The 12,397-nt window shown below is 37.9% G+C and overlaps 1 protein-coding gene across 8 annotated transcripts in view; it reads right to left on the bottom strand.

Moving 5' to 3' along the window:
• FAM13B (family with sequence similarity 13 member B) overlaps positions 1-12,397 on the bottom strand; it is a 119,117-nt gene that overhangs the window by 15,768 nt on the left and 90,952 nt on the right. For 5 of the 8 annotated variants that reach the window (XM_017500951.2, XM_017500954.2, XM_037728649.1 and 2 more), the window contains 5 exons: positions 8,214-8,278; positions 5,976-6,024; positions 5,427-5,574; positions 2,583-2,648; positions 324-534 (listed from right to left, as the gene is read on the bottom strand). In XM_017500951.2, coding sequence (XP_017356440.1) covers positions 324-534; positions 2,583-2,648; positions 5,427-5,574; positions 5,976-6,024; positions 8,214-8,278 — 539 coding nt within the window. The remainder of the gene's footprint in view (positions 1-323; positions 535-2,582; positions 2,649-5,426; positions 5,575-5,975; positions 6,025-8,213; positions 8,279-12,397) is intronic. The other 3 variants (XM_017500956.2, XM_037728650.1, XM_017500953.2) reach the window with 1 other exon arrangement.

Below are 12,397 nucleotides of genomic sequence, written 5' to 3'. Positions count from 1 at the left end.
CACCACTTGCTGCTTCCTTTACAGAGCTCTGTATTTCCGCAATGAATACACAAATAAATACACCATGAGAAAATGTCTATTTGAGAGCAAACTTCAAACACTACACCGCAATGAACTCAGTAGGGTCAAAAAAAAAAAAAAAGTTATAAAAATGTGTTCCATAAAATGAGGGAGAAAGCTCTGAATTCTAGGTTTAGAAGACTAAATCTTCTTTTTTGGAGACGGAGTTTCGCTCTTATTGCCCAAGCAGGAAGACTAAATCTCTCAGAAGACCTGGGTATATAACAGGAATTGCCTTTTGTAAGTACACAAAAATCATATACCTAGTAAAAGATAGTGCTTTAGATGAGGAATCCAACTTTTCTGGATCATGTAGAAAACGCTGGCTTTGCCCAAAATCTAAACTGCGGTGTGATAATACTGGAGGACAGTCCTCTTCCAAGGGGTGATGATTCATTCTTCCAGCTTGTGGAGACAGCTGAGCTTCTCCAGACTCAGAGTCCTCCTGCCAAGACTTAAAAGCAGGAAATGGCTCTATAAAACAAACACAAAGAATAGTACCATGGATCTCTTGATTCCACATGGGAAAAAAGTCATAAAATACCAGCTATAATGTGTTCCTTAAATCATATCATTATGTAGTGGTTCATATAATATTTTATAAAACAAGAGATACCAGGATCTTCAGAAAGCCTACTATAGTTTAAAATTATTCAAGCTTCAATTTTTAGCCCAGAATTCTGTATTTTTTTTTGAGATGAGGTTTTGCTCTGCTGCCCAGGCTGGAGTGGAGTATCATGATGATGGCTCACTGTAGCCTTGGCCTTCTAGGGTCAAGTAATCCTTCCACCTGAGCCTCCCAAGTAGCTGGGAATAAGAAGCACTTGCCACTACACTTGACTAATTTTCTTTTTTTGTTGTTGTTAGAGATGAGGTTTCACTATGTTGGCCAGGCTGGTCTTGAACTCCCAGGCTCAAGTGATCCTCCCATCTCAGCCTCCCAAAGTGCTGGGATTATAGGCGTGAGCCACAGTGCCCAGCCCAGAGTTCTATTTTCATATAAATTTAAATTTCTGAACCCAGTGGCAATGCAAGAAAGGACACTGTCAAGCTCTTTAATTCTAAAGATGTTATTTAATTCTGGAACTTGTCTAAACATGTTTTATTTACCAATGTTACTTTTCAAGTAGGGGAAAACTAGAAACAGCAAACATTCAACAGTTCTTAGAAATTTAACTTAAAAACCAAATGATACCAGGTGAATGACCTAACCCTCACTGTCAAATAGCTATGTTAAGAAAAAATGAGAGCTGTTCCCCATGTTACACAGAACACTCACCAAGTGGAGCTCTCTGACTCTGGAAGAATTCTAACATTCCCAAAGGTGGAGCTAATTCACCTGACAGCACCTGGCCTCTAATATTAAACTGTGGCAGTTATCTTCTGTTACAGGATTCCTACATATATTATATATTTTAATAATACCCAAAAGTATTACTAAAACAAAACTTAATAGCACTAGGCCTTCTTAAGCACATTTACTTTACTGCAGTTATCCTGTATGCTCTCAAATGAAAGCTATGTTAATACATTTGGTGTCTTTGCAAATATAATGTTTGGTTACATACAGAACACATACAGATCATACACACAATCCACAAATATACTCCAAATACAAAATTAAGTACAGGAGGGGGAAAAAAATTCCCATCTACACATTAACTTTCTTTTTTTTTCTTTTCTTTTTTTTTTTTTTTTGGAGACAGAGTCTTGCTCTGTCACCCATGCTGCAGTGCAGTGACACAATCCTGACCCACTGCAACCTCTGCCTCTTGGGTTCAAGTGATTCTCCTGCCTCAGCCTCCTGAGTGGCTGGGATTACAGGCGCTCACTACCATGCTTGGCTAATATTTGCATTTTTAGTTGAGATGGGGTTTCACCATGTTGGCCAGGCTGGTTACAAACTCCTGGCCTCAAGTGATCCGACCACCTCGGCCTCCCAAAGTGCTAGGATTACAGGCATGAGCCACCAGGTCCAGCAGGTTTTTTAATTACTACAATTTAAAAATTTGATGTTATGGCTATTAGCAATAGCAAAAATGAATATAAAGATGGCTTGACAGTGTCAAAATTCAAGAGTGATGTTTTATTTTTCCTCACACAACAGCTAAGAGTGCTGCTTTAATAATTTAGTTTAACTTTATGCATTAGCCATTTAAAGCATTACCTTCCCTTTCAAAATAATAAGAACATAATTTAGTTGGTTTTTGAAGTCCAGATCAATATGATAATTAAAAACTGGGTACAAAGCGTGCAATCCCACAATAAACCCAACAATAAAGTGATTTTCAAAGCAACCCTTGTACCTGTGTCCCAGCAAATAAATAACGGTAGTAAACATTTTATGAGAAATGTCCTATTTTAAGAAAAGACAGAAGTAACAACAAGTTTTTCTGGATTCACTTTTAACCCAGAACAGTTTTCCTAAGATATGGGGACAGCAGGAGAAGGGCTTAATAAAGAGACAAACAAAGTGAACCATAAAAAGGCAAAAAAACTAAACTATGGTGAACCATACTTACCCTCCCCATCTCTCTGCAGATGCATTGTTTTGAAATCAATGAGGGGAAAAGTGATAAGGCATGACGCTAATAAAATGGAAAAAATGGCAAAAAATACTAAAGTGAACACACAGCACAGTCAGTACAAACCATACACATAACACAAAGCCAAAGATACCAAAAACATTTCCCTAAAACCAGTGAGGCATTCTGCTCAAAAGCCTTATTAAAAGAAATTACTACTAACTAGATTTTAACAAATACAAACATAACATTTGCATTTCAGCAAGCAATGCAAAAAAAGGGGAAAAAACTCAAAGTAGTGCTATTTTACCCAAACATAAAACTGAAGAAATAGAAATTCTTAAGCAGGTTCTGTTTGAAGCTTTTCGGTATAAATGATTTAAAAAAAAAAAAAAAATCTCCCTTAGTTTGCTCTTTGAAAAAATCCTACTGCATTTTATTCTAGATATAACAGGGGAGAATCTGACAATGGTATCCACTTCCATTGAAAGTCAAAACTTTGTGAACAGCTGCTACAGATTCATATTGGTGACAGTCATGTGCTACCTGCCTGCTACCTACTGCATTATGCTGACTATTTTTCTCATCTTTTGAGGAAAAAAAAACAAAACAGAAACCATATACTTAGGAATAGTGACATAGGCCTCTATTTGGAGTCATCCCGCTTCTCTACAGAGTCACATGAAACAAAGCATATCTGTGATTCCAAGGTATCCAGGGTCTAAAGTAGGTTGTTTCTTAAGTAAATAAGACTTTTTCATTTAGAATATCCTAAACTCCTAATTGTGGAAAATCAATGTTTGCATTAGTGACAAAGTTGAAAGGAACAATATGGTCTACTAACAGCCACTCTACCAAGCACATGCACAGTTCATGGCTGGGAAGTCCACTCAGGTATCTCTAACTATTGGCTGTCTGAAAGTCAGGAACCCCTATTCCTGGAAGAGCAATAAGGAGATCTACACAGACTTGTTTAGGCTATTGAGCCAGGGCAACTCAGGGATTGAAAAATCAGGCATCAGTAGCCTACAGGTTACCTCCTTTATCTATACCAAGGTATAGGTGCTGGATTCTGACACGAAAAAAAGGATAGTCCATATCCAGTTCTATTTGGGGAGACTCAAGAACACTGAAGCCAGACAGAGAATGTCTATCCTCTTCAGACAATGAAAACAACTGCTCTTCTGTGCTTAAAATTTAATAAGGACTCCCAGGCCAAAGATCATCGAGAACTAATTATCTGCATCTTCTAACAGGAAGAAGCAAAAGTGCTTTATCAGAATCCAAGCTGCTTCTTTTGAAGACTCACTTCCTAGCAAGGCTTTAAGGGACAGTCTGTCAACCACCACTCCTTTTATTTTAGCCATAATAAATAACAAAAAAGAACATTAATCTCCAACTGCCACCAGTATGCTAACATATCCCCTAACACTGGGAAGCATCTTCATAAACTCTAAATGTCCTGAATAACCCAAACAAAGCAAATGAAAGACAACTTCCTAATTTAGTCTAAGTTAAAACAGATAATATGTGACTGGGGATGCCAAACATCTAGACCTATATAAAAATGAAGCTGGGGAGGAGACAGCAATAAAAATTGGCACAGACAAAGACTTGGCTGGGGCTCCTAAAAAAAAAAAAAAAAAAAGCCTAGACCTTAAAACAAAACAAAACAAAAAAAACAAAAAAACACACACACTCCATTTGCAATCAGGTGAGTACCCTTACAGTGCCAAAGGAGTCCATGGCACTGGCATTACAATTCCTGTTATTGCCAGCATATGTCAACAGATAACTTGCCAAAGATGAGACAACCCAGGGATCTTCACCCAAGTGAATGTATATGCAGCTCTGCTTAAGATTCTTGAGTTATCTCATTGTCTCTTTACCAAGGTGTACGATCCAGAAGAACTCCTAGATTCAAATTTATTGCTTGTTTCCCACCCCCATTCAACATTTTATTTGAAAGTTTACAAACAGATAGCAACATTGAAAGAACTTAACACTGTATATCCATATACCAATCACAATCTATCATTAACATTCTACTATACTTGCTTTGTAACATTTATCCATCCTATTAACCATCTTGTTTTTTTCATGGATTTCAGAGTAAATTGCAGGTATCGGTAAATTTCCTCATAAACACTCCAGCATGCAAATCACCCACTGAAGTTCACTATTTGTTCACAGTTTTTGATTCTCTTGAAGTAAAAAGAAAACTTTATATACAAAGAAACACAAAAATCTATGTATCTGCTGACTTTTGAGCAATGTAAACACCCATGTTGTTTGCTTGTTAATTTTTAACTTCTCTCCTTTGTGCAAAGTTTTAGCATCCCCTGCACCATACCTTTATAACCTAAGACCGAGATACAGGAATATGGTACAGTATTTGTTTAGAGGTACCCTTGAAGGTCATTTTTCAAAAAAGTATTACTGACGATTCTAATGGCAAGGTAATAATTATACACACTCTGTTTAAATTGGTGAGATCCCTACGCCTTAACATACTGGGCTTTCAAAGACTGGGAGATAGCACCTGATTTTAACTATTAGCAAAAACATAGGCTGGGTGACTTTTTAAAAAAATCAGTTCTAACATCCATTTTCAAAGCTGCTGATGGATCAGATAAGAACTTCTAGTTCATATGAGATGCTGCCCCATAATCTGAGTGTGTTTCACTAAAAATACCCACTTGCTCATCTTATAGGAAAGGGAGAACAGAAGATCAAGATGAATAAAGTTATCCAGAAAAGGATTGTACTCTTATCATTGCTTAGGGTAATTTCAGTTACAAATAACATTATCAGGAAAACAATGTGTGTGGGTAAAATTACCTTCCCATTTATCACCATCAGAAACATTCTTCAGATCTAAATGTGGAATATGGACACAGGCTGCTTCCCCTTGAACACCAACACTTTGACCTCCTGGTACTTCTGATTCAGTGTTGGCATTCAAATCACGTATCTCGCTACTAGAATCCTGTATTTTAAAATAAAGAATACGTTTCACAACTACGGAATTTTTTCACGCCCAGCTTAAAGACATCCAGCACATATCCATGTGTAGTCTTCACTGGTTTACTGTGCCTATATAGCCAACTGTCCCACTCCCACTGTGCAAACTATTTTCAAATATAAAAATGCAGCTTTATAGTATGTCTCATCGGGAGATAAGTTTGGATGCCAAATTCAGGAAAGCGTTTTCATAACCAAGTTTCTTGTGACCAAAAGTGGCAAAGTAAATTGCTAACTGTAAACTCTTTGATAAGAGTATTTACATTTAAATATTTAAACCTAGCTAACCCGAGTTAAAGACCAGACATAACAGACAGTTTAAACCTAGGTAAATTTTTAAAGACTAAGATAAAAAATAGTTCTTACCAGAATCAAGTGCGACAATTTATCACTGTCAAATAACAAATATTCTTCCCTAAAAACACAAGTAAAGTTGTTAGTATATTAAGAATAAAAAGGCTAATATCATTATATATTTCTTACCTAGATTCCTCTTCTCAACAACACAGCTAGCATTTACTACGTGTGAAGAGAAAATGACAACTGGACATATGCCCATTCTTTGGAGCCCTGTATCTGAAAAACCACACAATACTAAAAAGATCCACAGAATCACTTTGGGTTTAGAAAAAAATCAAGCAATGTTCCCTACTCCACTCCACAAACCACAGCAAAAAAGAAAAACCTTTATAAAATGAAAACTAAAATCCACAGTAACTAGAAACACAAAAGGATGAATGTATAATAAAGATTTTATAAAGTAAATGTTTTAATCAAATAAACAGCTCTATTCTCTCCACTCTTGAGACTTCTAAAGACTTTCTAATAAGGTATCACTGTCTTTTAATTTAAATCTGTTTTCTATCACAAGGTTGCTACTTCCAATCAAAGAAAGTTACTACTTCCAAACCTTTTCCTCCTCAAAACATTCTAAAGATAATTAAAGAGAAATTAAAAAAAAATTTCAGTTCACCTTTTACTTCCTCCAAAAAACTAAACCGTATTTAGAACAAGTGTTACAGCAAGCTGTTAAATGATCCATACCAATTTTCCAGTCAACAGAGCACCTGCTATTATACAATAGATCATCCATATGCCTAGTATGGAAAAGTTCTTTTCCTCAAAGGCACTGTGGCAATTTACAGTGACACATCAAGATGTCACTTCTAACTGGCCATAACAGAGTATGCACTCAGGAGACATGTCTTGATCTAAATATGGCAAGTCATTTTCTCATATAGATAATTACCTTATTTTTGCTGAGCAGGAGAAATGAACTCAATGCTCTGACAAGTTTAAAAGCATTCCTTTGCTTACAGTAGGAGCAAATGGTAGGATGAGTAAATGCTACTTAAGCAGCCTAGAAGACCTACCTAATCACCTAAATTTGAGAAACATGATGTTAAACATACAAAATGTAATCTACCTAATCAAGGTACTCTTTGGATCTAAAAACAAGTTTTCTAACCTATACACAGTTGAAATTGAAGAGGAAAGAGCTTTTTCCAAAAGCAGCAACAACAACAACAACAACAAAAACAGAAGAGTCCTCACTACATGGGTCCTAATTGTTCTACCAAATCCAGATGTCATCATTCTGGGGGTGCCTGTTAATGCCATTAATCTTGTATCTTCAGCCAACAGCTCCAATACTCACTGGGCTGGAAGAGGATGATTCCTGTCTCCTGAGAGGAAGCACAAGGAACTCTGTAACCACGAAATCTGTGAACCTTCAGAGTATGAGGAGGCTCCAGAGGCATGGCTCCAAAGAATTTACTTACCCTTTAAGAACAGGCTTCCTACTTATAATTAAGAGAAACTATGAAACTAATACAAATATGTCCTTGCCAACAGGCTGTCAGCAAATTAGTATGCTGTCTGGGATCTCTTAATATTTACAATCTAGCTGCAACTTCATTACTGAAGTGTTTTCAGAATCTCAAATCATATTCCTAAGAAAGTTATACTACACTTTTTGGCAGCATCTTGAAGACTGATGCAAAGGGTAACAGGAACCCAATCTTACTCTGTGACTTAAAACATTCTAGAAAGCTTCTACTCAAAGAGACTATTGAGACTTTACATTTAGTCAAAATACTTGTTGTCTACAGTATTTCTCTACCATTATAGCCAGTCAAAGTGGTAAAAAAGCACCAACTGCCTAGGAGTGTACTGAGACGTACCAAGGATAAATTCAAAGAGGAAGAAAAGCATTCTATACATATTTGTTGAAACAAATATGGTATCTTTCAGTTAGTTATACACAGTTCTAAGACCATGAATTAACTCACTGACGGGTATACTGAGAGTATCAGTAAATTCCCAATTGTTCTAAAATCAACTGAAAGGTTTAAGTGTCTCCAAAAAGGCTACGTGCTTTTCCCTCTGAATGTTTTCCAAGTTATAACTACTGTCGGTCTAAAGCTGTATAAATCCAAATATTTATATTTAATATCCTTTACGCCTACCATTAAAAATAAGAAGCCGGTTGACCTAAACTATATATTTATAATGGATAATCATCTTAAAAATTCACCTTAGAAATCTGTGAAGAGCTCCAATTCTCAAAATGATTAATTAGCAACAACATGAAAAAATGCTTACCTCTCAGGACAGCCATCTTCACTATCACCATGATCACTGCATGGCTCTAACAATATACCTACAGACTGATAAAAAGAACACCACCATGTATTAATGGAGCTCCCAATACACAGTTATGAGAGGAAGTTGCCAATCTAAATTAGGATATGAGAATACATGTTAGTCAAACACCCCTCATTAGCTATCATTTATCTAAGTCTATAGGACTTAGATCTCTTTTTACAGAGTAATTTATCTTCCCTCAAAACCTAAGTCGTCTGAAGTATGGCAGTACTCTGCATTTCTTTCTACTCTATTAGCTATCACCACTACTATCCTTTTTCCTTAGAATTCTCTCCTCCAAAATGATGGTCTTCTGATCCTGCTTGCGAACTGCTGCTTGCCTTATTTCTCCTCAGCCACAAACACACAAGTTTGGCAACTTCTTGTAGGTTAAGATAAGAGTTATGGAGGAGTTTGTATATTTGAAGCAGTAACTATTTTCCACAAAGAAAGTCCCCACATGAGAAAACTTTCCCATTTTCCAATGAGCTTAGTGACACCATCTCATCCCTATTCCCCCCAAAATAAAAATCTACCAAGTCTAATAAAAATACCCAGAGAATTACCACAAAATACATGAACTTTTTGGTGTTTTTGATGATCACCTCTCAAATCAACAAAAGGTTTGATACTTCCTAGACTCTCCGATTCTTCTTTAGAAAGTACCACTTGTTCAGTTTTGTTTAGCATGAAAGAAGGTCCATAAGACTGCAAAAAAGCTATTAAAATACTAGTCCCTTTTCAAACTACACACCTCTGTGAGGCTGTCTCATAGGCTTCAACAAAAACAATGTAACCGTAACAGACTAAATGCTTCTGCAGTTATAAGAATCCAGCTGTCTTCCGTAAGTCAAACAGGTATCAACAATATTTCTTTCTATAAAACAATGCCATTCCTCAAACTAAAAAAATTTTTATGAAAACAGTTGTCTATTATGGAAAAGAGCAACCTTATTTATGTTACCATAAATGAGTTTATGTTTAAGTAAGTTAATATTTTTTAAATTTCTCAGTTTTAATTCCTAATATGGTAAATCCTGTAAACAAAGCTCTTTGGGATCTTCAATATTTTTAAGAGTATAAATGAGTCTCTGAGAACCAAAGTGTGAGAAACGATACAGAAATCAGACTTCAGCAACCTTTAGATCTAGAACAGGTATCCCCAACCCCCGAACCAGGACCAATCCATGGCCTGTGAGGAACCAGGCCACACAGCAGGAGGTGAGTGCATTACAGCCTGAGCTCTGCCTCCTGTCAGATCAGTGGTAGCACTAGATTCTGATAGGAGTGCAAACCCTATTGTAATGCGAGGGATCTGGGTTGTATGTTCTTTATGAGAATCTAACTAATGCTTTGATGATCTAAGGTAGAATAGTTTTATGTGGAAACCCCAACCCCTAACCCACCATCTGTGGAAAAACTGTCAACCACAAAACCAGTCCCTGGTTCCAAAAAGGCTGGAAACCACTGCTCTAGAAGATAGCTTTACATTCCAAAGGTTTCTGGGCACATAAAATAACCATTACCCAGGCTGAATATTTAACTTTTATTTATTTACTTAAAAAATTTTTTCTTAGTCTCTGTTACCCAGGCCGGAGTACAGTGGCACAATCTTGGCTCACTTCAAACTCCATCTCCTGGGTTCAAGTGATTCTCCTGCCTCAGCCTCCGAGTAGCTGGAACTACAGGCTCACAGTGCCACGACGCCTGGCTAGTTTCTTTGTATATTTAGTAGAGATGGGGTTTCAGCATGTTGGCCAGGCTGGTCTCAAACTCCTGACCTCAAGTGATCTACCTGTCTTCAGTCACCAGAAGTACTGGGATTACAGGCATGAGCCACCATGAAACTTGGGGCTGGGCACAGTGGCTCGCACCTATAATCTCAGCACTTTAGGAGGCTGAGTGGACAAATCACTTGAGGGCAGGAGTTTGAGAGCAGCCTGGCCAACATGGTAAAACCTCATCTCTACTAAAAATACAAAAATTAGCCAGGCATGGTATTGCATGCCTGTAGTCCCTGCTACTCAGGAGACAGAGAGAGGAGAATTGTTTGAACCCACGAAGCGGAAGATGGTACCAGCCTGGGTGACGAGCAAGACTCTGTCACAAACAGACAGAATCCAGGTATTTCACTCAAAAGAACCAAATTCAAGCCCTGGCTCTACCTTTCTCATCACAAATATGAGAATAACAATCATTTACCTGACTACCTTAGAGTTACTGTAGAAAATCAAAAGAAATAGCTTGTAAGAAAAGCCATCTATACTGGCCAGGTGCAGATGCTCGCGCTTGTAATCCCAACACTTTGGGAGGCCAAGGTGGGTGGATCACTTGAGGTCAGCAGTTTGAGACCAGCCTAGCCAACACGATGAAACCCCATCTACTAAAAATACAATTAGCCCCGTGTAGTGGTATGTGCCTGTAATACTAGCTACTCTGGAGGCTGAGGTATGAGACTCGCTTGAACCGGTGGGGAAGAGAAGACTGCATGAACCAAGATATTGTCACTTTATTCCAGCCTGGGCAACAGAGCAAGACTCTGTTTCCAAAAATATATAAAAAACAAAAATAAAATAAATAAAATATCAGTGGGCAAAATAACCCATATCTTCTCCCCACCTCCTCCCATGAGCCTTTTCATAAACATCAGGTTCTGCAAAGGAAGGCTAAGGTGTTCTGGTCTCCCAATTCAGGTAAGCTAGACAGTTTTGGCAGTGGTGGTAAAAGCAGCAGGAGGAGGAGCAGCTACATCACAGTCATATTAGCAGTATCTTAGTAGTTTTCAGAAATTACTGCCAAGAGCTAATTAAAACCTGACAGGCATTTCCAGTAATTCCTCTGGTCTCCATCCATCCTTTGCTGTCCATAATTGGTGCACCCACATTGCTTAGTTCTGCGTCTTCCCATTTCTACTCACTCACTTTGCTCAAGCATGCTAGTTATTTCTATTAAATATGCTACATATCTTCACTCCATTCTGTACCTTTCATTTGCTGTACAAACACTCAGTGAATTGCATATTGACATAGTTCTATCCAGCCTACTCTCTCTCTTCTATAAAATATGATCAAAATTGATGAGGTCTTATGATAGTACACATCAAATTGACAGCCATCTACTCCTCTTGGCTATCTGCCAGAGTTTATAAATACTTCTGGTATCCACTTCTGAAAGGAGGTAATTATATTCCAGCAGTTTCTCAGTATTTGCAAGGTATGAATAATTCTAAGTTTTGAAGGGTACCATCAATGAAGGTACCATGAAATGAATGGATTTTACTGATGATAAATCAGGTATTTTGATGTGAGTTCTAATCAGGCTATTCAACTTCATACACTTTCTTTTTTTGTTTTTTGGTTTCTTTTTGAGATGGAGTCTTGCTCTGTTGCTAGGCTTGAGTGCAGCGGTACGATCTCGGCTCACTGCAACCTCTGCCTCCCGGGTTCAAGCAATTCCCCTGCCTCCACCTCCCAAGTAGCTGGGACTACAGGCATGCGCCACCACATCCAGCTAATTTTTTTTTGTATTTTTAGTAGAGATGGGGTTTCACCATGTTGGCCAGGATGGTCTCAATCTCCTGACCTCATGATCTGCCCACCTCGGCCTCCCCAAGTACTAGGACTACAGGCGTGAGCCACTGTGCCCAACCCATTTTCTTTTCTATTTTTTTTTTCCACCTTCATACACTTTCAACTCCCAAAATACTGATTACAGTACAACTTATACCTATTCAAAATCTACAGTGAATGATCTCTTTATATCAGGTAAAACTCCTAAATATTTACTATTGAATCTAGTAGCACATTTAAAAAAAAATCTATTTTGCAAAAACCTATTGGATAAAGTTATCCAAAATATAGGCCAGGCATGGTGGCTCATGCCTGTAATCCCAGCACTTTGGGAGGCTGAGGAGGGCAGATCATGAGGTCAGGCGTTCGAAACCAGTCTGGCCAATATGGTGAAACCTCGTCTCTACTCAAAATACAAAAATTAGCCCAGCGAGGTGGCACATGCCTGTAATTCCAGCTATGTGTGAGGCTGAGGCAGGAGAATCACTTGAACCTGGGAGGCGGAGGTTGCCATGAACCAAGATTGCACCACTGCATTCCAGCCTGGGTGACAGAGACTCCACCTCAAAAAAA

Source organism: Cebus imitator, unplaced genomic scaffold (assembly GCF_001604975.1).
Source record: "Cebus imitator isolate Cc_AM_T3 unplaced genomic scaffold, Cebus_imitator-1.0 Scaffold274, whole genome shotgun sequence".
Lineage (NCBI taxonomy): Eukaryota > Metazoa > Chordata > Mammalia > Primates > Cebidae > Cebus > Cebus imitator.
This window is presented reverse-complemented; position numbering and strand designations above follow the sequence as displayed.